This window comes from Lagopus leucura, unplaced genomic scaffold, assembly GCF_019238085.1.
Source record: "Lagopus leucura isolate 7727_CA_CO unplaced genomic scaffold, USGS_WTPT01 Super-Scaffold_100017, whole genome shotgun sequence".
Taxonomy (NCBI): Eukaryota; Metazoa; Chordata; class Aves; order Galliformes; family Phasianidae; genus Lagopus; species Lagopus leucura.
In genome coordinates this window covers 7,535,742-7,557,797 of record NW_024962271.1, presented here as the reverse complement: position 1 = coordinate 7,557,797, position 22,056 = coordinate 7,535,742, and the positions used below count along the sequence as shown (strand labels likewise).

The following is a 22,056-nucleotide window of genomic DNA, read 5'->3' as shown; positions in this document are numbered from 1 at the left end:
ACTTGCAGCAGTGTTTGCTGAAAGCCTGTGTAGCACAACAGATGTATCTTGTGACAAACCAAGGAGCTAGCTTGAAAAGTCTTAAGTAATGTACGTATTTCTTTTAACAGATTTTTGAGAGAAGAATTGCTTTTGCTTATTTAAGAACAGGAAGTGTCTTTTCATCTCCCGAGCAGGCAGTAGGATTTAGATGCAGCCCATCCGTCCATGACCCAAACTTTCCAGGTAGCATGCCTCATCTCATGTCTCTTGTTAGTCTGTTAACATAGCAAATTGTTAAATAAGCCACCCTTCTCATTTCAGATTCTGGCTCTTGTGTTCTTGTCTTCAGGGATCAAATAGTCTTAGCAGGATTGAGTGGTGGAAGTTTCCCTTTTTTTGCACTTCATACATTTCCTGCTTTGGTGTGCCAAGTTTCCTTCCTTTCAATTCCTATCTCTTATCCCAGGTTTATAAGACATTTATTTTTGATCTCTAATAAAAACAGTGTCCCTTGCCTGCTTTCAAATCCTTTTCCTTGGATTTTCCTTTGTCATTTGTCCAAATGCAGAAGCTTCTTGCATAGTAAGAGCAACGGTGAGAAGTGTTGAGGAATGAGGAGTTTTAAAATTAAACAGAAGACGCTTTGCTTTTAGTAACAGGAGACAGTCCCTGCTCCACACACGGCCTGCTCCCAAGCGAGGAGCCAAAGCAGTTGGAACTCAGATTTAGGAAAAGACAAATTCCAAGCAAGGCTTTACTCTGTTGGTTTTTGTTTTTGTTTTTTGTTTTTGTTTTTTGTTTTTTGTTTTTTGTTTTTTTTAATTAAATGAAGCTTTCATTTATGATGCATACTTCAGAAGCTCAGTAATTTTTGTCTTGTCATTCATTTGGCTCCCAAAAGAGCCAAAAAGAAAATGTATTTTGTTCCCAGAATTTGCAGATTAGAGAATGAAAGATGAGAAAATCTTTCCTGAAGACCTCTGAAAATTGTGTGGGACAGCAAATCTTTGAGCTCGGCTGATGAAAGATTGCTTGTGTATCTTTCAATACGTATTTATAAAATTACTTCCAATTAATATGCTTGTGTGTGGAATATTAAATACACAGTGACTCATGGATCCTTGCTGAGTGGGGTAAAAGCTCTGAACTGATATGAGTGTTCTATCTTGACCTTGCTGAGATCAGGGTCTTTTGCCTGATGTACCGGTGTCATGTGGAAACAGCCAATTCCCATACCGAGGTCATGAAAACATTGGAGAGCAATGGAGCCTGCAGGAGCAGCTGTGCCGTGCAGCTCAGCCTCATTAGTCCTGCGTTCTCCTGCCTGTGCCCCACAGCTCCTATTGCCTATGGGATGCCATCCTTCCTGGGAGACAGACTGTTTTCCCACTGTTGTGTGCACTGCGTGGCACAATGACAATGTGATCTGCGATAATCGTATGGTGATAATGCAATAAGAACAATCCAACACAGCTCCTACTAGCTTCAATCTCAAAAGCTGACTTAAAGGTGATGCTTAGAGCTCTAAGTATTTGCATTACCTCTATTACTACTGTGAAATTTGCCGAATGGTATTGCCAGCACTAAAAGAATGAACAGCAGAGTATTTTTCTGCATTATAGCCTCTCATACTTTGTGTGCGTGTGCTGCTATATAAATATAATAGTATGTAAAATACAGGTTTGTGTAGAAATGGATTGATTTTTAAAGCTTTAAACTCATTTTAACACTGCTGTTCTATTAGTGTAATTCAGCTAGGGTGGTGCCAATTTGTTTTGTATGGAGATGACTGTAAAATTGTATGAAAGTTGCAGAAAATGACCTGGAGAAGGTGCACTTGTTGCAGCTGAGGTGGAGATGTTCTTTGCTCTGTTTTCTTCGGGAGTTTCTCCTTCAGAAAAGCTAACACACAGGTTATCATGATTTACATATCAATAAAGGGGACATCAAAATGCTGCAGGAAACAAAAATCAGCAAGAGTTGTATCACTACAGCAAACACTTCGAAATTACAAAACATTTCTTTTGGAGAAGGCTGTCTTTTCTGCATTGAATCATGCAACGTTCTTGACATATTTGTAGTGTCGGCTGTCTTGGGATTTTGCTTTTGTTCAGTGGGCTTAGAAGTAATAATGGTTACATCTTCTGTGGGATTTTTGTTTCATTTTTTGAAAAAAGTCATACCTGAACAAAGTTAAGCACGCTGCTGAATTTCAGTCAGCATATGAACTTGTCTTCCAAGCTCCGTATGTTGATTTCTATGGCTTGAAATAGTGTGCACTAGGAAGTAACTTTTGCAAAGCCTTAAAAAAATAACATACATGATGTTGGGAGCACAGATGAAACTGTTTCTAAAAATGAAATGAGACATCTTGAAACAGCTTTTGGAGACTGATATATAATTCAAAGATGAGCTCTACCCAACCCTCCTGTTTTAAATTCAGCCTTCTGATCTAAGGGCAAATGTTTATTGTTTTAGAGCATTGAAATACAGTCAGGTATAATACAGCCCAAACTAGTTAGCAACTAAAAAGTAGTGTCTTCTTTAATTTAGTCTTTGATTGCCTGGGTAGCAGTTACAGGTTTCATACGTTTCTGTTGGTACCTGAGATGTGTGTGTATATGTACACACAAAGCCACGTTTTTCTTTAACTGAATATATATTTTCACGTCTTACAATTAATAGCTTTATAGAAGGAGAATGTAAACTGTGTTTCTTTTCAGTTTACCATCTCTAGGCTTGGACATTCATGGACAGATATTTAAAGATAAAAATGCATTGTATTGGAAAGTCACTTTCCTTGAACTTACCCCATATTTTGAGTCTATTCTTCGATCTTTGTACAATGTGTGGTACCTGACAAACTAAGAGATTAATGAACCCCTAATTTTTCTACCAAGGCCACTAACACAGAGCTGCTTTAAGAATTAAATTCCTGTGGCTGTTACCAAGGCAACTGAATGTGATAGCTTTTATTTTTCAAAAGTTACAAAAGAACAGGAGCTATTCAAAATGTTGCTTAGAGCTATTCCTGCATTTTGCATTTTCAAAAGATTCCTTGGTGTGAAAGTGGCCATATTGCTACAGCAGCAGATTTCTATGAATTTACTGAATGTATGAACCAGATTTTTTTTTTTTAGTGTTTGCTGCAAATAAAATATGCAAAACACTTTCTAAAGAGCATCTGATGTGAAAATGATGTAGACTTGCTGCTTCTCTGAGCACCATTAAAATGAAGAGTGTCATCTGACTCATAGTAAAGAGTAGCGCTGGGTTTTCTTCCTGGCTCTTTTGAGATCTCCCTGTTGTGCAGGAGCCCAAGCAAAAATGTTTCAAAAATGAAGATGCTTGAGGTCTTATCACACCAAATGATGTCTGAATGCTCAAGCTGGCTTCCTTTGTACGATAACACGGCTTGTTCCTGTCCCACATGCTTCCCCTGCTCCTGGCTGTGTGGGTGCCCACCAGCTGTCCTATGGGGAAATGATCCTTTGGGCTGTACTTATGCTGGGGCAGCAGCAGGGTTGCCCCCATCTCCTCTCCCCTGGCTTTCTCCATTTTGGTTTTGTGATGGGGAGCTTTAGTAATGCTTTCACATGCCCCAGTCTCTCAGTCTCAAACAGGCCCTTATGGCTGCTAGAATCAGTATCTCAGAGCTGTAGTTGTGCTGCGTTCCCCTGCTGAGCGAGTGTGCTGCCGAAAAAGAAACAACCAGTGCCTTATTTCATATTTTATTTCTGTTTTTTTTTTTTCTTTTTCTTTTTTCTTAGGGAAAAACTAAAAGCTACAGATGCCATGAAGTGTGTCGCTCACTATTCTCTAAGGCTTTTTTTTTTTTTTTTTTTTTTTTTAATCCCAGAAAATCTTTTTGCAAAAATGGGCGTGTAAACAAGAAGCCCCAGAGGCTGCTCCGCTATTTCCTCGGGGACTTGTCGCTGGCGGGCAGGTGGCAGTGGGCAGCAGGCTCCTCGGCCGCCCCACCCTGGGGGTACACCACAAAACACAGCTTCTGTCCCCAGCACGTCACCGACTCTGCAGGGAGCAAGTGTGCGGTTAGCACGGGCTGCGCTCGGCATGGCGCTCGAGCGCTGTGTGATGCAGTGCGTGACCCGGCGGCCATCTTCCCCACAGAGCTCTTGGCCTCTCCGCACCGCCCGCCTTCCCTTTGGCTGCTTTTATCTCTAGTGAGGTGACCATTGGTGTTTGCAAAATGCAGGTGGATTAAAATTAGGCGCCTTTAGGAATGTCCCTTTACTGCAAAGAGCCCTTTGTGCTGCTCAGAGGCTCGCTGGGCCATCCCTGAGGTCGTGCCAGTGCCCGGTGGTCGCAGTGAGGCTGAGGGAGCCAGGCTGCAGCCGGGCAGGCTGCTCCGCCTGCTCAGGGAAAGTCCTCACCACAGAACAGCTGCAAGCCAAGCACAGCCCAATCACAAGCAGCGTGTGCACTGTGATGTGAGGGAAAAAGCAAGGCTTTCTTGTTATTTGAGTGAGAAATAATTCATCGTGCCATACAGGGGTTCTGCAGTGCTGCTGGGATGAGAGCAGGGTGAGGGACAGGCAGAGTTCTGTCATTTATTATTCTTTTTGTTTGGTTTGTTTGGTCTTTATGTGCTTAAAGTGATACTCTTGTGCATCTGCTTTGTCGCTGAGGCTGTGGTGAGTGAGCTGGGGCATGCACAGGGGCACAAGTGAAGGTGAATATGGCAAGTGATGAAGAAAGCAGTTACCTGCACAAACAGCCACAAAAATACATCTGTTACCTCCTGTCCGGGGCTCACCTGCAATGTGCCTGTCTGCCTGGTGGCTCGCCATTCCTTCTAATTTAAAACTGAAGTATTTCCATCCATAAGCAGCACCTGGCCTGCTTTGTGTGGGGGTCTGAAGGCTGTGCATGCCAGCGGTGGTTGAGCTTGCTGGGGTCTCGGCATTGGGGGGGGCTGAGCTCTGCAGGCCATGAGCAGTGGGCCCGAAAAGTGCACCAAATCAGCAGTGCTTACCTATTAGCCTATTTACACACTTTGGTTTATTTCTCCAGTAGACTCCAAGAAAAAACACGGGCACTCCAGTTAAAATGATAATGAGTCCGACTCCACAGACAACTGGCTCGGAGTATAGGCTGAAGACCAGCAGAAATGCCCAAAATGCCAGGTAAGTGATGGGAATGAGGAGGTTCACCTGGAGGGAGAGAGCAGAGCAGAGCATGACTGCAGAGTGAGGGCAGCGCTGGGCCGGCAACAAGAGCTGTGGCATCGAGAGCCTCATGGGTTGTGTCCCCTTCCTTCTGCCACTGTCAGTTGCCCAACTAGCAAGTTTGTTTTTGGAAGCCTTTGTATCCTGTTTTTACACTAGTGGTGCTTTGGGGCATGGTTTGAAACTGAAACTTCAGCATTACATCTGAAAATGAACTGATCTTCAAAAAGAAAAAAAAAAACAACTGGAGGACACAGGGTTTTCTTTGATTCCTCCCATGCCTTTTGCATTGCAGCCAAGAGATTTAGCTTTAATATTTTCACCTTAATAGGTCTGAAGATTTTGGGTTTCTTCCAGCGTAACACGATCAGGCCTATAATTGTCACTCCATAGCAGAGGTAGTTAATAAATGACACATAGTTGATTAGTGTGTATGTGTCTCCGACAAGCATGATGATAAGAGTGGCCAGACACTGTAAAGAAAGAAAGGTGATCTGATGTGAATTATTACTAACAAGGTAGCTTAACAGCAATAAAAACAAGCAAAAAAGCGAAAAGCAGTTTAAGCTTAACTCTTGTTGCTTATTGTCCTACTGTGCTGCCTGAGCTGGACACTTCTGTACCTGCTTTCAATGGCTGCACTCCACCAAATTCTGTTTTAAAACCGTTTGGACCCTACAATGAGGACTTCTGGCAAAGAGAAAGTTGTCTATTATGAGACAAGAGGGGTTTCTTGTAGGCTAATAGTCTGTGATCAGTGCTTTACCTTAGTGTAGGTGTCCTGTATGTATTATAAAGAATAAAAGCTTTGCCCTTTCCTCCCAGTGGCCCACGGCTCATGCTGCAGATGGCTGACATCATTAATCTCTTGAGCATTACTCGTGTTAGAAACTGGCAGACAGATGGTGGAAATTTACATGTCTACTTTTGTTTGTACTTTATTTCCGAATAACTCTGTGAAGTTGGGAGAGCTTGTTCAGGGTTCATGGTGTTGCTTCTCAGATCCTGCCCCACCTGCCCATTGGTATCCCAGGCATGAACCCCACCTCGCACTGCATATTCACTCTGCAAACATTGTCTGCTGGTGGCCAAAGCCTGGGGGAAATGCAATGTCCGGATCCCTTTAGAGAGCTTTCAGGATTTGGCTGCATGTTACTTCAGGCTCTTTTTGCTTATGTCTTCTTTTTCCTTAATTAGCCATTTTAATAGCGAAGGTCTCTAGGGAGGGAGGAGTTCTGTACCCACTGGTAGCAGTAATTACGCACCATCACAATCAAATGACCCTTTGGACTCTCCATTCCTCTGTTAAAATCCTCAAAGCTATGTGGAGTTGGAGGTGATTTCAGCATATTGAGCTGTCTTGCTATAAAATTCATTTAAAATAGGGCAGTGTTTCTATACCAGTGTGGCGTAACATGTTTCCTACTTTCCTCTGGAAGGTGCATGCTGGCAGACACACATCTGCCACTAACAGGTTTTGCACTGAAGGCGCTTGGGGCGATGATGTTTCTTGTGTAGGTGACATGAGTGTGTCAGAGCTGCTTGCCAAATGGTGTAATTTCTGAGTGGTACTGGGCTGCAGAGGAGTGTGTGTTTCCTCCCCTGATTACTATGCCTGACGGCAGCCTGACACACAGTGGGCAGGAGAGCCTGTCACTTCACTGTCTTGCAAAAAACCCAGTCTGTTTATTTTGCATTTAGCTTGGACCCTTCATTTTTGGAAGGATTAGTAAAAATACAGGTCTCACTGATGATGCTAAAAAGGTCTTTCTCTGTGTACAAAGAAAGCTTTCTGCATGAAAAAACTAGGTGAAATTCACTGAAAAAGAAAAGAGAACCTGATGTATTAATTAGGATTGCCTGAGGTCTGACTTCATTTGCTATTGTAGCTGCCTACACTACATTATTTTTACATTTCTATTTGTTAAGGAATTAATATTTCATTGCAGCATTTGATGTACTCTGAGCTGCATTGAAGTACCTTCAAATGATGAATTGATATGCAGTGTTGGTTCTGTAATTTGCACTGTAATTTAAGGGAAATGTTTGGAGCAGACTGAGAGAGAGGCTGACATATGCCTGATTTATCAGGCCTGCTCGGTGCAGGCAGCCTACTTGTGGTATGGCTATTTCACAGTGAAACAGCACAGAAACTCAGTATGCTGGTTGAGCTGATGTATTTCTAAGGACAAAGAAGTTCTGCTTCGTCAGCATCAGCAGAGTTCAGCTGCCTGGCGTGAGGCTGGGATGGAGCCAGCGCCTTCTGTTTGCTCAAGGCAGAACAGATGGGCTGTGGGGTTTGCCCCCAGATCCTGTACAGGCAGTGAACGAGATATTTGTGGTCAGGCACTGAGCCCTGGGAATGCCATAAGCCTCAGTTGTGCAGGTATTTTGTCCAGAAAGTGGAATGTGCAGAAGGCTTATCTGATGAAATTATGTCTGGGTGTATTGTGCCAGAATTGCTGTTAGAGCCAGGAGAGTCATGCAAACGTGTATCTTAGTGCATCTTGCATCAAATCCTCATTGTTTTGAAATTAGTGGCAAATCTGCAGTTGGCTTTGATGCAGCCAACTTTTTGAGCAGATGCCCTTGGGAGAATTCCCCTGCTTGGGCTGTGCACTCAGCGACTGCAGCACCGAGGGTCATTTTGCTTTTTAATATCTTCTTTGCCACAAAACATCTTGTATTCTGTTCATCACATATTCATAAACTCTATTCTTGCTAAAACTGGGTATTTGTTTCAAATAACGACTTCCATCAGTCATTAGTATCGTGGAAATTCACAATGTCTAAGAAAAAGAAAAAGATCTTCCTGCAGGAAAACAGCAGCCTAACCAGCCAAAACCTTCCAACATTCAGAACAGTTTCTACTCTTCTTGGATGAACAATGGGGCAGGGACAACAGAACTTACACAGACGAGCAGGGCAGGGATGGGTGTGCAGTATTTCACATGGATCATGGCAAGCAAGCTTGGCAAGTGGCCTTCTCGGGCACCAGAGAAACATAACCTGCAAATGAGAATAGGAGCACTAATCCACTGCACGTAAAACAGCTTTTTCAATATCTAGCTGTACAATGTCTCTAATCTCAACTGCTCTCATGGGTTTTGGAGTAGAAGGAAGCTGCTCTCTGGCTGCTGGTTTGAAGCTGAGGAGACCATAGCGTGGCTCTCACTTCCACTAGAGATTTGTGAATAACTTGGTGTAAGTTGTTTCATCTAAATCATTCCACGTAGGAGGCCTTTAATGGCTAATGTCACCTGTGAAATCACCTGATCTAAGTTGCCCAATTATCTCTGAGGATGAGAACTGAAGCCTGCCAGTCCCCATCTGCCAGCAGCACTGCCTGCTTATCCATGAACAGGGAAGCTGTGAGATGATCAGCCATGTGTCGCTAAGGCACCAAAAATCTCACAGATAATATTTCCAGCCTCAAAAGGGCATTGGTTAAGGTTTCACGTGCCTTAAGATTTCACTTTTACATGCATTCAGACTTGTATCCCATGATAATTGTGGAAGTGCTCAGATAAATAATTTTCCCAAGGTACTTCAGAGTTGGATTGTTTCCTCTTAAAAAAATTCATAACTTTTAAATGGTGTTCAGAAAGGTCAATTAATACAAATAGACTTTGAAGATCCTGGTCCTGCTATCATCAGTGTGCACACAAAGCATCTTGCCTGGAAGGAGCTTCTTCATTGCGGGAGTGATGCCTGTAACTGGGAACTGAACCGGCCCTGCAAATCCTTTTCCAGCATACTTTAGCTTGTAGCTACTGGAACGTTATTGATGTAAAATTGCTTTGGTTCCATACTAAAGCCGTGTTTGGCTCTTACTGCAAGTTATTTCACATCTGCAGATGCTTTTAGTAGCTCATAAGGATTGTTTTGCAAGAGATTCTGTGATTCAATATTACATTTGCTGATTGAAAAAGAGCAGTTCATAACTGAATGTATCCAATGTGCCCAACAATGATCTCACCATGCTATAACATCCAAAATGTCTAGCTAGCATTTCTTTAGCAAATCAAATTAAAACAGCCCCTCCCCAAATTAGATAATGTTCATAAAATTGTACTCCATCTAACCTTGATGAGGTAAAAAGGTATCCATTTATTCCTCCAAATGTAGATAGGGCCACTGAGACTGGCATAACCCAGGAAAAATAGCCCAGTAACTTTTCACCAAATGTCTAAAGCAACAGAAGGCAGAGAAACTGAAATACACTGCAAAGCACAGAACTGAAATCAAAGTGTATTTTAGACATCCAGGGAATGGTTTACTTACTACCGCCACAGCGTTGGAGGACAAGAGCTCTTGGGGGGACATGGCAGTGAAATATGCAATGTTGGTGAACGTATACACAAATGTCACCAATGGGATGGATATGAATATGGCACGAGGTAGGTTCCTAATAAAAGAATTAGGAGGGTAGATAAGAATTTACAGTCATACACAGCGAGAGCACAATAACAGCCTGGGGCACTCAACCAGCTGCGCAGGTTCATCTGCTACAATGCTGTGGTACCTTCCAGGAGTGAATATTTTACTCAGTTGCCAGTTCAGGGCCCTCTTTAGAGGTGGGCAGCTGAACAAATCTCTATCTAATGCAGTAGTGCATTTTTGTCTCTGTGTCACATTTGGAAAAAGTTAAAAAACAAACAGAAGAAAAGTACTTTAATCTTTGTGATCCTGATTGGATTTAGTAAAAATTGGAACTTTTTTTTTTTTTTGTTACCAAATCAATTTTTTATATTCTATTTTCCCTTTAGAGGCTGCAAAAATAATAATATTTAAGTCTGTTCCCTCCCTTTCCTTTTTATTTCTCAACTGGGGCCATATTTGCCTTATAAAAGTCATAACTTTTCATTGTTCAGGTTTGAAATTGTGGTGACACATTACAGTGCTGCTGTTTTTGGAGGGAGCACATTGCTGATCTTTCTCTATTCTTGCCAAGGTCCTGGGCGTGCACTTTCCCACTCAATGGTGTGAAGGCCTCCACAGGGCTGCTCCTGAGACGGCAGCTTTCATTCACTCCCAGCCAGGCTGTGCAAGCATTGAACTTCTCCTTGTTTAACTGCTGTGTGCGTGGCATGCCCACAAATATGCTCCAAGAGCTGCTCTCAGCATCCATCATTCCTCTTTATCATCTCAGAAATTTTGAAATGTTTGAGCTTTGCTTTATTAAAGTAGAATTGCTCTCCCTCTGGCTCCCCCCGCCTGTCAGTGCGAGGTCATTTCAAACCTCCTTCCCACACACACAGCCCCCAGAGAGCTGACACGGGGCACTCCTGGGGTAGGTTGTGCAGCTGCACTGTGGTACAGGTGCAGGGCAGGGAGTGCTGCCTGTGGGTCAGGTGCCTTCCCATCTTCTCATTCAGGTCTTTGTATAATGTCCCCTTTGGGTGAAAAAGCAAAGTGACTTGCAGTAGAACCCAACATTTTTCTAACAAGAGACAGTGATTCTCCCTATAGATACGTGTGGGGCGTCTCATCGGCTGATTTTTTGCTAAGGATGCACTGTATGTTTGGTCAGGGCCACAATGACATTGCTTTGTCCATAGGTCGTTGGAATTGAATTGATAATTTGTACAGTCTGTTCCTAATTTCAGCATGGTGTTTCGTTAACTAGCCTGTTTGCATCCCAAACAAAAAACCTCTCCTTTAGCCACACCAGTCCTATAGGACATGTCATGATATCGCTGCAGCTTATTAGATGAATTATGTTATCACGTGGCTTGAATGTCTCAGCACTTCAAAAAAAAAAAGTGGATGATGTGAAAAGGGATACTTGCCTGCGGGGATCAACCAACTCTTCTGTTACATAGTTCAAGAAGTTCCAGCCGCTAAATGCAAATGACCCTTGAAGGAAAGCTAATGCTAAATGCCCCACGGATGGAGTCATCCAAAAATTGAACGCTTTGCTCGGTGTCAGCTCTTCATAGTTTCCTGCACAGAAAGCACAAGCAAGAGTTTACGCCTTCCCCTGAGGGAAGTGCTGCCCACCAGAGACACCAGGAGATAGGTGAAATTTTGGTGGTTTTTTTCCCTTTTTTTCATTGCTTGATTGGGTTTGAGACTCTGTGCTCTTCAGATCCCACAGGTCAGCTCGGGCTGGCACTGCACTCATGGTGCTCTCTGTGGCAGGGTGTCCTGGGGAGGCAGTGGGCTCTGCACACACAGTCATTGCTCTACATCTAATTGCCACAGTGCTGGCACCGCTGCTGCGACATACTGCTACCTGCCTTTCTGTACACACTGCTGGTGGGCGGCTCTGCGATGGGGCAAACTCCTGTCTGTTCCTAATGCTGTCTACTTTTGCAAGAACTTGGTTTTGTTTAGTAGGACTACCAGGAAAATATCTATGGGGCTGGAAGATTTATCAAGACTGTGAAACTGTTATCACTGAGAAATAGTCCTGCTCTCTAAATGCCCTATTTCATCTTTCTTTGCATGACTCATCATAGACATGATAAAAATGTCACGAGCCTTTTGTGCTCTCTGCTTTCCATTAAGTTGGTGATTCAGTCAGACATTTTTACATCTTGAGAAGGCGGTATTTTGTAGTTCTCAATCTTACAAGTGACTTTTAGGACACAGGAAACCGGATTGTGCCCAAAATGAATTTGGCATCTTCCTGAATGGGGCCCAGCACTGCTTATCAGTTTGCACTCCAAGTACTTTAAAATTTAAAGACCATGCAACGAGTCATAAATTTTCTGTAATCACTCTAAAATACCTTCAGATGCACTTCTCCTTTATCAAAACCAACAACGCAGGACAGAAAGGAATATGTTTAGGGAAGATACAGCTCATTTCTCTGTAGTGCCATCATTTTCATGACTCCATGTACAGCTGTCACACAGAGGATAAACCTCCAGTGCATCTGTGCCTGGAATAAATCCCTCAGCAGCACTCAAGACAAATGCTTTTCCACCAGGACACACAGCTGCTGTGTGGGATGTCACTCTCCAGCTCCTTCCAGCCCAAGAGCACTTGCAGCAACCAGAGCCCAATCAGCAGCACAGAGACTGCTCCACAGCCCTGCAGTCCCTTTGGGTTGCTTTGTAAGGAGGGTAAGAGAAGCAAGTGTAGCAACAGTACCATACCCGTGTTGGAGCTGTCTCACAGAGTACCTTTAAAGATCTGTATGAAGCCCACAGTAATGATAAGGGCCAAGGCTAAGAGTTTTCCTGCTGTAAATATATCCTGAATGCGTGTTGCCCATCGAACGCTGGAGCTGTTCACCCAGGTCAGGAGTACTGGAGAGCAAAAGACTGAATTCAGTGAAATGAAATTATGTTTATTTAAGAACACACACAGCACTATAAAACATTGACTGCTGCATAGTTCCCGCGTGGCCATAATCGAAGACAAGAGGGGACTGGCCTTGCCCTATGAGGTGCCCAGCTGCAGAGGAGCATCTATCATAGCTCTCCTACTTTGGGCTCTGCTGCCTGGCTTGTCCAGCTTGAAGGGCTGTGCCTGTTCAGAGCTCAATCTGCTACCTGAACTGGGGTTTCAGCCTCCTTATGGAACACAGAGAATGTCTTCTTTCCCCATGGCTCTGCTCCAGTCCCACCAGCTCTGTAAGTAATGAATGCAAAGCCAGTGGTGGTATGCACTTCCTACATGCCTGCATTTGAGAATTAAAAGATGAAGAGGGCTTCAGGCAGCAGTGGGAAACCTGCTGTGGGTGAGCTCATCTGCCACTGCTGCCCAGGGATGAGCTGCAGCCTGCTGTGCTCCCTGCAGGCAGGCAGGGAGGGACTGGCCACCCCAGTGTGCAGGGCACACTCCTGCCTGCCTCTTGTGTTCTGGGGCCATTAGCCCAGCCTTGCTGAGTGATCCTTTGCAAAATGAGGCAAGCTTTGTGTGCGCGAGAAGCAAATACTCACGTAAACACACCATGGAGAGGATCCTAGAGGCATTATAGGGGGGAATACAGTTAGGGAACACGGGCTGCAGGACATAGTTTGAGAAGGTCAGTGAGATGACAGCCAGACTTGTAGGATACATGATAAGCACTGCACTCCAGAGCAGCAGAAACCTGAGAACACAAGAAAAAGCACAAGAAAGCTGGGCCAGGTGTGCTGGAGGAGAGTAACACACAATCAGCTGTGCTGCACTTTGGAAAATGTCCAAGACATTGGGGTCGACTGCTGTAATCTCACTCATAGTCAGCAGTCACCCACTTTTACTTCTCCTTATCCCTTTTCCCATGTTCCCAAGCACAGTCTGGATTTCAATTTAAACATTTCTAAGTGAAATGCAGTTTAGAAATGTATCAAAGAGTAAGGATTACAAACACTGGGTGTACTCTTTGCTTTAGCCAGTGTCAGAAATGACATTTCCAAATAAAACAGCGTAATTTCTGGATTGTGCTGTGTGCACCCTTAAGTGGGCTGCTCGCTCCCAGCCTGCCTGCCTGCCTGCTGCCAGCCCCTTAAATTCAGCAGGGCTGGGATGTCCTCCCTGGTGCAGCGGCCCTGGATGCTAGCACTGCTCTTGGTGCTCCTTGGCCATGGTGGTGAGTGCTTCTCAATACCTCCTTTGCCTTGCCTTGTTATTTCTGAGAAGTATGGGGCAATCTGATGCTTTCCTTTTCTTATTAACTACAGGGAGTTAATTCACTAAATATTGCCATGGTGCAAACGTTCCCCAAATATCACTACTGTTTGTTAAAACCCAGTGTGTGTGCGTGAGACTCCTTTTTTGTTCTTAATGCTTTCTGTCATGGCTCAGAGTGGTTTTCTCTAGTAACTGGCTTGGCCATGCTATGCTGAAGGTGATGTTTCTGGTCTGGGGCTGCTCCACAGATTCTGCTCACCCAGCTGGACATTGGGGACAGCCCAGGGACCTGCTGTGTTACTTCACTGGAGACTCAATAATTCTTAAAGGCCAATACGGTCATTTGTGCAATCGTTCTGGGGGTGCTGGGTGAGTGTGAGGTCAGTGTGATTGCCCTGCAACGAAGCCCAGCTGTGTGTTCCCCTGGGGCACTGCCTGCAGCTGGCTGGGCAGAGCCACGTCCACACAGGTGATGGGTTTTCTGGGCAGAACCCCCTGGTTCCTCAACTTCTGTCTTCTCCCACGTGCTTTGTGTAGACCAGAGAAATGAATCCAATTAAAAATATTCAGTGGGAAGAATGACTCTGAAAACAGTATTTCAGGTGAAATTGGCACTTGCTTCTATGTTGCAATATAAAGTGCATTAAAGTTGGTAGCTGCTAGAATATGGTTTAATGGGATTGTGAATAATTCAACAGATTTCTGACAGTCAATTTGTTTCATGCTGAATTGAAATACATGCAGGGCTGGTAACACCAATTAAACTAAACGCAGAACTTTAGCAGAGGGTCACAAAGTCACGCTGTCAAACAGGGGGCTGAGAAGAGATAGTATTAAAATAAAAGGAAGCCTGTTAGTTAGGTAGCGTGTAGGCCCCATGTTGTCTTATTTTTAGGTACATCTTGCACGAAGCCTAATTGTGAGAAAGAGCTATTGTTGCTGGTTGCTCAGATCACATTGGTGCTGGGGCAGCACTGCTGTGCCCTTGCCTTGCTTTTATGGCTCACCCCAGGTGCCTGCTGGCATGGCATGTCCGTCTGTCTGGGGATGTCTGCCCTTGTGCTGTGTGGCAGGACGTGCTGTGTGCTATGGCTGATGGGCAGGAACGGATCCTGATGCATTACCCAACCCTCTGGGCCCACTAAGTAACTGCTGCTTTTCAAGTACCACCTTTTAGTTGATTATTGCACAGGAAGAATTAAGAACAGGATATCCCCAGCAAAAAACATCTCTTTCAGACCTGCTGTTATGAAATACCACAGTTTTGTCTGCAGGAGGTCTCAGCCCTAACTGCTGGATGCCCTCACCAGCAAAGTGCACCCAGCCTGAGGAGCTGGCTTGCAAGCTGTGCTTCTGTCAGGGCAATCCCCGAGGGCACACAGAGGGCTGGGAGCACAAAGCCCATTTCGGGCCAGGAAATGCCATGGCACCTGCAGGGTGACCTGGCCAGGATGTTCAAATGGAGAGGGTGGAATTACTGCTCCCCAGGACTGTGTTCTCACACCTGCAGGTGTGGGGGCTGAACCATTTCTGATGAGCTTTACCAATTACTCATTTACTGAACTCTGAGAACCTGAGAAGTTCTGTCTTCTCTCCCTGCTGACTGACGAGCTGCCAGGTCTTTAGAAAAAGGCCCAAGAGCTGAATGTACAGGAAAAGGCAGATGTAGCTGTTCTTGTGATTCTACTGTTGGTGCTCAGGAAGTTGGAGTGCTTCAGTTTGCATGGGAAATCTGAGCTGCTGTGTGCAGCCGCTGGCTGATGAGTAGCTCCTGCCTTGCATCTCCGCCAGTCCTGTTCTGCTGTGAGCTGCTGTGCAATCTGAGGGCCTCTGCTGTGCTGCGCCTTCAGTCTGAGCAGTGACTACTGAACTTAATGACTGTCCTCCCATCAGTTTGGATGTGTATTACACAATGTTTCTAGATTTTTTTCCCCTCATTTTACTAACACTCTGGAATAAGGGACAATCTGTTGTGGGATTTTCTGCTTTTAGGAAGATGTGGCGTTCACATGCAAGTGCAAACCACTCCTGCAACAAAACCTGCATTTTATGCAGACATTTCTGCATTCTAACTGTCTTACTTGTGGAAAGGTAGCATAGGTTGATCTGGATTTCCAACAGAGTCCTGTTTAACCAGGCTTTCAAATACGTATTTGGGATGTGCTTGTGCTCCCCAAATGATGTCACATTAAATATAAAATATGGAATCAGAGCAGCCAATGAAAATGAAGTCAAAGTGTACTGTGCTTGGGTGTCATTAAAAAAGAAAAACAGTTTGAAATGGAAACTGTTATTCATACCATCTGATCACAGGAGAAGCTGAGTAGGCTTATGAGAGCTTGAGGTAGTTTGATTATTATTAATATTATCCTAAGTTGCTTGGAAACTTTAAATTTTGGCAACAACGAAAGAAATACAGGAAGTTTTACTTGCAGTTTGAATCAATATTTATCAAAGCTTTGGGGTAGAGTTCTTTGCTGACTTCAACGCATAGTGATTTGATAGTAAGGACTATAAGTAAGGACATATATTCAGTTATCAAGCAGCACTTGTAAAAGCTATACTGGTTGTATTTATCAGAAATACACCAGTGGGTTTTCCATGTAGCTTGATGTATTTGTTTTCTTCTGCTGAGATATGTATTAAGCTTATTTACTACTTTGGGTGGAGTTATTTTTATGACCTGTAAAAAAACCTGTAAATATATATGCGTGTAAATGAACTGTGCTCAGTCATGCTGCTCCAGCAGCAGCACAGCACGTGGAGGGTTCCCTGCTCCTCATTTGCTCATGTACAAGTGCTATTTAGGAATAAGATGACTTCTAACAGAAACTAAAAGCAGAAAGCCTGGCAGCAGCCGAGGCCTGCTGTGAGAATAGTCCTCCCTTGTCTTGTCTCCTCCCTGGATGGTCCCTTTGGAAGGCTGACCATAACCCCTGAGGGCAGCCCCGCTGTGTTTTGACTCTTTCTCATTGCCTCTGGGTCTTCATTCTGTTCTCCCAAAGGTGTTCCTGGACTTTCCTGTTACTCAGGGCCATGCTGCCCCCGAGCTGCCGTCCTGCCCCAGAAGCAGGTGCTGCAGCTGCATCCCTTCTGCAGAACCATTTCAGATGCAGTTATTGTATTTATTTTTTTGTAAACAAGGCACCTACACACTGCATGGACTCTTTGTTCGCAAATTAATGAACTGGAAACAAGGTTCTGGTGCTCCTCTGCCAAGCTGTGAGTACAGGTGGGGAATCAAATTTGGTTGTTGAATATACAATGAAACACACAGTAAAATATAAAAGATGACCTCACTTCTCCCTTCTTCCCTTGGCTTCTCTTCAAATATACAGCTGAGAGTAGCTATTTCCTGATTTCTCTTCTGCATCCCTCCATTGCATGTACATGGCTAGTTGCTTTGTACAGCTGCAGCTGAGGAAGCTGGCACCTGTGCCTGGGATGCTTCTGTGGGCAGACTTCTTCCCCAAGCAACTTTCTGTATTCTGCTGCAGGAAGGTCTTGCAGCATAATGCCATAGGAATATTTGCTGCCTTCTGCACCAATAATTAATGGAGGGCTTTGGGTTATGGGGAGCAGCTCCAGACTGGCATCCCTCAAATACTCTGTGCTGCCATACTGCTTGCACGCGTGAATGTCATGTGGATGTGCCACTGATTTTTATTGAGTTGGAGAGGAAAGTGAAAGCATCCTGCAGTCTGAAGGCAGAACTGGGAGTGCTGCAAAGGGCCAATTTAGTATTTTGAGTGAGAGCAGGGGTGACTTTGCAAAAGCAGATTATTTATGAATATTCTGTTTCTTCTAAGTCGGCTGTCTTTTCCTCACTAAGTACTGAATGTAAGCATGTATTCCAATGACTCTGAGGACATGTGTACTTACCCAGCTAACCCACCAAAGATCTCTGTGACGTAGGAATAGTCCCCTCCTGATTTGGGGATGGTTACTCCCAGCTCAGCATAACACAGAGAACCCAGGGCAGCAACCCCGCCGCCGAGCACCCAAATAATGAGAGCCAGTCCCACCGAGCCAGTGTGCTCCAAAACTCCTTTCGGTGATATAAAGATCCCAGAACCAATGATGTTACCTGAAAGAGACAGAAAATTTGCAGTGAGATAAGTGAATGAGAAATTAACTTTACTTTTTAAAAGCAAACAAATCCAGCCTGGGCCCCTGCCCTGTGCCAGCCCCTCCTCACCAGGTTTTGCTTGCTTGTGTTTCATCTGATTAAGCCCCAGGGAAAAAGTCACCATTGAGTGGAAATCAAGCAGGTTGAGCACTCGGATCTGGTGAAGCACTTCAAGGATCTGTTGAACATCTGTGTTTAGAACTTGTGGTTTTGTGGTGTGAGTTTGGGCTGCTTGAAGAGCTGCCTGCTGTCACTTCTCATGACCAATTGTTTGATTGAAAGGAGTTAAAGCATGTCTGTGATAAAGATTTTAAGATGAGAGTTAAAGATGGGAGTTCAGAGATTTAATTAAAAAAAAAAAAAAAAAAAGATGGGTTATCCATAATTTAGGGGCCAAGATTGGAGATTGTGCTTGGAAAAGTCACTTAGAAGTCTGGAAACATTACAAATCTATTGACATTTTGTATTTGCAGCACACGTGCTGTATTGACATTGCCCTCAGATTTTCAGGGGATCTGGTGGTGCAACATGGGACAATGTGGGCTCTGTCCTTCTAGTTCTGTGCGGTCAATTGTGAGCTGAGAGAGTTCTGGCTGGAGCCTGCTAAGTTTGCTTCCTCCTCTCTGCTTTATAAGTGGTTCTCGGCTCGCGGTGGATAGTGCATTCCATAAGTGCACCCAGCTATTCCAAATTTTGCTGTGTTTGGCTTCAGTTTTCTCCTTGCATTTCTGCAAGCAGTTTCAGAGAGTGCAGCTCTCCTAGCTCGTTGTGCTTGTATGTAGCCGTGGGTTTGGACAGTGTGCTGAGGCAGACACTCTATCTGTGGTTTGAAATGAAATTAGGGTAGAAAATAGACATCTCCTGCCACTGATAAGCAGATGGCTGCTTCCTGGAAAGAGTGGGAGGGGGGTGCAGCTGCTGGGAGCTCTGCAGCCAGCATAGTCCTCCTGGAGAACCCAGAGGGCTTCAGGCTTCCAGGGGCAAAGAGCTGCTGTTGTGTGAGGGTTTCACCACAGGTAAACCATTCCTTGGGTATTAAAGTGTCAGTGTAGCCCTGAAACAGTGCACCAGAGAATCCAACTGCAGTAATGCACAAATCACCTAAGATATATTCTTGGGATGATGCTGCTGGACACTTGCTGTGCCTTTCCTATCAGCTGAGGTGTCAGCTTGTGGAAGGGCACTGCTTCTTGTGCTTCTCTTTTCAATGTTGTAATTGAATGCAGTTACAAAATGCTCCCAGGCAGCTGGAAGGAGCATTGTCCCAGCACAGCAATAAGGAAACAGTGGTGCAGATTAAAGAAACTAGTGCAGACACTCTACAAGTTGCAAAATCACTTTAAAAAGTGATGCTGACCAAACTTCTCAACTTTTCATTTTAATCATTAAGCTTTGAGGACTCATAAAAGAGTCCTTTTGTGGACAGAGGAAGACCACAATCACCTTCTCTTTAGATGAAAGCTGATAGTTGCAGTTACCACTTGAAGAAATACATGAAATGTTACCAAACTTTGATTTACACAGCCAAGTGAACCCCCCCACTGTGCTCCGGGGGGGGGGGGGGGGGGTGTTGAGATGCAGGTCTGCCCCTTTGTGCCATGGGTTGTGTACAGAGAGATGGGGGCAGATAGGACAGCCCGGGAAGGAGCAGGGAGATGTATGAGGGAAATGCAACACCCAGCTCTTCCTGCCTATGTTCTTCCTGCCTTCCCCTCCAGAGAGCAAGGACAGCAGTGGGAGGAAGGCAGGAGGATGTGGCGGGCTGGGAACAAGGCAGAAGGAAAGGTGAGAGGCCAGGTCAGCTGCTTCCTCTTGCAGCAAGCTGCTCTCATGGCCGAGCAAGAGGATGTCCAAATTTAACTTCTGTGTAAATAACAGGGGGAGGGAGCCCTGCCTGTAAAGCACAGTAGCACTGTAGGGCCGGTAAGCTTTAACTCCCTCCTTGGAACAGGACAACATGCTGCTCTGGCAGCCTTGGTGCTGAGCTCACAGAAGCTGTATGAGGGCTGAACAACTCCAGCTGGGCCTCTGTGTCAGTCCTGCTGCCCAGAGCCCATGCATACTTTGGCTTTGCTTTGCTGCTCAGCAGCCATCAGCAGATGCGAGTGCCTGCCCTTCAGCTGGCTCCATGCAAAAGCTGCCACATCCACATGTAATTTGTCACCTTGTCCTTGTGTCACTTCGTGTAGAAAGGAGAAAATCCCACTACAACATGGTATCCCCCAAACTAGCAATGGAAAGAAATTGAGAAAACATTCTGCTACCTGAGGCACCTGAGTGCTGGGACAGTTTCAGGCTGCCTTTGTGTCGGGTTCCCTCCATGTTCTCAGTCGCTTGGGTGCAGTAAGATCTGTGATGGGCTGGAGGGTGGGGCAGATGGAATCAGTGGCAGTGTCATTGGATGCCAGGCCCAGGAGAAAGAGGTGAGTGTTGGTGAGGTGCAGCCACAGAGACAAGGGGCAGCAGCCTGGTGTGGTGTAATAACAAGCAGGCTAATGCTTAGCCAAAAGGTTGGTGGCTTGGTGTGTCTTCAGACGTACGTATTTGGCCTTGACTTAAGTAAAGCCCCGATTCTGTGTGTGCTTTATGTTTCCATCTCAAGGAGTGGGCATTACTCAGCACTGTGAGCACAGGGTGGCAGAGAGCTGCTGCCTGGCCTTAGGTGGCTGTGGGGAGGAGCAGTGTGTGGCACAGCATGGCCTCAAGCGCTGCCCTCCTGCCACGCTGGGGCTGCCAGTGCAGCCCTCCTTGTGCTGCGCTACGCTATGCTGCAAGTTGCCAAATGTGACCTATTCGAGGTTAACGCCTTCTGGTGTAGCTATTGCAGGAGCAGGACAAGAAGGAACTGGTAGGCTTCTGGAGGCTCTTTCATGCAAACACTCACAGATGTCTTTTGGTTGAATTAAGTAGTTTGTTGTTTTTAAAGTCTAACTTACTTCTTGAATGAGTATAAGGCAAAACTCAGTTCTAAGCTCCTTATGGATTTCCTATTTTGCTCATGCAACATGTGTGAAAGTCATATCAGCAGGAGTGGAAGTGCTACACCCTTCTGACAACAAAAATGTTCGTATGGAAATGTGTCATGGCTGTGGCAATGTGCCTGGGAAGCACCTTCACTTGTAGCTCAGTGTAGGATGTGTTTAAAAATAGATAAGGTGGAGACGGGGAAATGCACAAGGAAGTGTCAGGAACTGCCTGATGAGAAGTAGAATTTTGAGGAGGTTTCATGTAGTAGGATGGAAGATTTAATAGTAAGACAAATGCTTTATCCACAAAGAGGTATTTCTAAGCAATATTTGTTCAGCAAGAATTGAAGAGAATCTGGGGAGTAACTCCACGGCAGGAATGAAACTGGCTGTGCAGCGCAGGAGTTGCATTGCTGCGCTTGTGGGGTTGGGGATAATTTGTTTCAGTTTATTAGTTTCTTGCAACAAAACTACCTATTCACACCTAGAGGAAACTAATACTTAAATTACATGTATTCATTCCATGGCTCTCTCGATCTTAAAAAAGCATATAAAAATTCCTGTTGGAAATCACACTGCCTTGTGATCAACCCCAACAAAGAGGAGCTAAGCTACTGCAAGAACCACCAGCTCAGTTCCAGAGGCTGAATTAAGAGCTTTCTATGTGGACAATATCCTCCACCTCCAGATGGAGCCTTCAATGATGTGTTCACACAGAGCACAACTCCTTGGGCAAAGGAGGTGGATACACACTTGTGTTGCTGCACACCCCAAGCATACTGCCTTCATCTCCATGTGCCAGCACAAGCCTGCTCCCCCAGGCTCCAGCTCCATGTGATGCCATGGCAGGCCTTACACAAGTTCCTAACCTTAAACATATCTCAGTTTTTGGCAGGGCAGGAGCTATCTTCAATCCAGCACTGGGTTCTGTAGTACTGCTATGTTCTATTTCAGGCTATTTCACTTCACTCCCAAATCTTGTATTTTTCTTTTTTTTTTTTTTTTTTTTTTTTTCAAGGCTTTATGTTTCAAATTAAGAAGATTTTTCTAAAACGCCCCAGAGGGTTAGGAATATCCCTCTTAAACAAAAACTGATGTTCTTGTGGAATAACATCCCTTAAAGAGTCTTTGTAAAGGAAAGAAGAAAAGGCAACAACACAGATACAAGAGCTGACTAACTGAGACGCTGTGTATAGGAAAGAACGCATAGTGCTGCGGCTGA

General features: G+C 44.8%; 1 protein-coding gene across 1 annotated transcript in view; it reads right to left on the bottom strand.

Annotated features, from left to right (window-relative positions):
* Window positions 1-3,808: 3,808 nt before the first annotated feature.
* Window positions 3,809-22,056, bottom strand: part of SLC7A10 (solute carrier family 7 member 10) — a gene marked incomplete at its 5' end in the record, with an annotated part of 32,801 nt that continues 14,553 nt past the window's right edge. The window contains 10 exons of the mRNA XM_042877286.1: window positions 3,809-4,014; window positions 4,979-5,156; window positions 5,495-5,644; window positions 8,084-8,180; window positions 9,257-9,360; window positions 9,456-9,579; window positions 10,964-11,117; window positions 12,305-12,430; window positions 13,067-13,218; window positions 17,622-17,826. Coding sequence (XP_042733220.1) covers window positions 3,896-4,014; window positions 4,979-5,156; window positions 5,495-5,644; window positions 8,084-8,180; window positions 9,257-9,360; window positions 9,456-9,579; window positions 10,964-11,117; window positions 12,305-12,430; window positions 13,067-13,218; window positions 17,622-17,826 — 1,409 coding nt within the window. The remainder of the gene's footprint in view (window positions 4,015-4,978; window positions 5,157-5,494; window positions 5,645-8,083; window positions 8,181-9,256; window positions 9,361-9,455; window positions 9,580-10,963; window positions 11,118-12,304; window positions 12,431-13,066; window positions 13,219-17,621; window positions 17,827-22,056) is intronic.